Source organism: Entelurus aequoreus, linkage group LG22 (genome assembly GCF_033978785.1).
Source record: "Entelurus aequoreus isolate RoL-2023_Sb linkage group LG22, RoL_Eaeq_v1.1, whole genome shotgun sequence".
Lineage (NCBI taxonomy): Eukaryota > Metazoa > Chordata > Actinopteri > Syngnathiformes > Syngnathidae > Entelurus > Entelurus aequoreus.
In genome coordinates, this window is record NC_084752.1 from 7,550,670 (window position 1) to 7,553,169 (window position 2,500).

At 26.1% G+C, this 2,500-nt stretch overlaps 1 protein-coding gene across 1 annotated transcript in view; it reads left to right on the top strand.

Moving 5' to 3' along the window:
- Window positions 1-1,139: 1,139 nt before the first annotated feature.
- LOC133639874 (GRB2-associated-binding protein 1-like) overlaps window positions 1,140-2,500 on the top strand; it is a 122,227-nt gene continuing 120,866 nt past the window's right edge. Inside the window, exon 1 of the mRNA XM_062033538.1 lies at window positions 1,140-1,254. Coding sequence (XP_061889522.1) covers window positions 1,140-1,254 — 115 coding nt within the window. The remainder of the gene's footprint in view (window positions 1,255-2,500) is intronic.

The following is a 2,500-nucleotide window of genomic DNA, read 5'->3' on the forward strand; positions in this document are numbered from 1 at the left end:
TATATAAAGAAAATGTTTTATAAAAAATATAAATACATTTAAAAAAATAAAATAAAAATAAAAATAAAAAATAAAAAATATATATATAATAAATAAATATATATATATATATATATATATATATATATATATATATATATATATATATATATATATATATATATATATATATGTACTTTACTTTAAAATGATTGGTTTTCATGTTTTTTCTTGTTTTAAGTTTTAGCCACCTGAATAAATACTTGGATTTACTAGATGTTCTTATTACATCCACTATTAAAAATGTTTCATAACATATGTATTTGCTTCGTTTTTTTTCCGGTGGATACATGATTCCTTCTATGAATTTCTATTTGTATACTATACATTTATTCGTTGTATTGTGGTTGTGTCACTTCCAAAACCAGCCGCGAGAGGGAGCCACTACAAAAGCTTCAGATCTTTCACGGACGCTCATTAAAACCATTGAATAAGATCATCTTTAGACAGAAAAGTATTGTCTTGGATTAAAATGCTATTTTTTAATTAACTGTAGACACTTCCAGGAAAAAAAGAAAAAAAAAGTTTAATAAATTGCATTTTATTTAACTTATGTGTGTTCTTTCCCCCTCTGCAAACTTCCTATGTTGGACACGATAGCAAATAAGAAGTAAATACAAGTTTGGGCCGCGGTCCAACACGTCGTTTGATCCTTTGACTGTAAGAAGCCTGTTTGTTTGCCTGATGAAAAAATGATAAAAGAGTCCTCAGAAGTGTCCGCTCTCTCTGGGACATTTTTTTATATATTTTTTTTTTCAATCCCCGATAAACATATTGATGAATATTAACAAATCCCCACGTCTTCTTATTTAATCCCACGCCAGATAAATATACTTTCTTTTTTTTTTTTTACCCAGAAGGCCTTGCTCTTTGCCTTGTAGCTGCAGGCTTACTAACCCCCCCACACTTCTTTTTCCTCTTGTTTGCCGCAGTTCTTCCCAGCAGTCAAAGAGGAGATACAATATACATGCTCCATCTGGTCAAACTTAAATATACCTGTCAAGTGCAACTTTAAAGCACTTCTGGGGTGCGATGAGGCCCCTAATCCACCAAGGCCTTCATTAAAAAGCAGCCCCACTTTCCGGGACGAGCTCGTCTAAATGAGGGAGTTTGTGCTGGCAGACGAGGAGCCGGGGGTCTTGCAGTGGGAGCAAGCTTGTGGCTTTCATCACTTTTCAGCCTCCTTTTTGGCTCTGAAGTTGCGGCGCGGCAGCTGTCTGACTCTTTAGTGGAAGCGAAGGAAGGAGGACATCGCAGTGTGCTTTTGTTCTGACTCTCTGTACGCCGTCACTACCTTTTTTTTTCCCTGTTTTTAATGACTAATTCTGTTATTTTTGCAAATGACAATGTTTGCACAAGCAATCTCACTTTCCTCCATTGTTTCTGTTCCTGAAACAGAAGTCTTTTCTGACCTAAAAAGGTCAGATTAAACTTTTAGTATTGGTAATAATGAGTGTTAAGCCTTTCTTTTGAATAAAAGTGGTAAACTGTTAGTGTTTATTTTAGTGCAGGCCCAGCTAAACGACAGTGGAGGGCCTAACTCCTAAAACGACGCAATCCTGACATCTAGTGGTCATTTTACAAAATGACAACATCAATAAAGACCACAGTGTATATAGAATTGAACAAAACATGTCTAAATGTTGGAAAATAAAAAGTAACTTAATACAACTCTAAAAAAAATACCAACTTTTTCTGATATTTTAATAACATTTATGAATAATTATTCCAAGAAATACAAGGTTTTTTTTACTCATTCAACAACAAAAAAGACACTTTTTGCATAAATATATGTTGTTGTTTTAAGTTGGTTTGGGTTGCAGGTTTATATATATATATATATATATATATATATATATATATATATATATATATATATATATATATATATATATATATATATATATATATATATATATATATATATATATATATATATATATATATATATATATATATATATATATATATATATATATATATTATACACATACAGAAACAAATATATATATATATATATATATATATATATATATATATATATATATATATATATATATATATATATATATATATATATATATATATTTGTTTCTGTATGTGTATAATATATATACATACATATATATATATATATATATATATATATATATATATATATATATATATATATATATATATATATATATATATATATATATACTGTATATATATATATATGTATTTTTTTCTGTATATATATACAGTATATATATATATATATATATATATATATATATATATATATATATATATATATATATATATATATATATATATATATATATACTGTATATATATACAGAAAAAAATATATATATATAAAGAAAAACAATTAAAATTACAAATACATTAATAAATTGTATATATATATATATATATATATATATATATATATATATATATATATATATATATATAT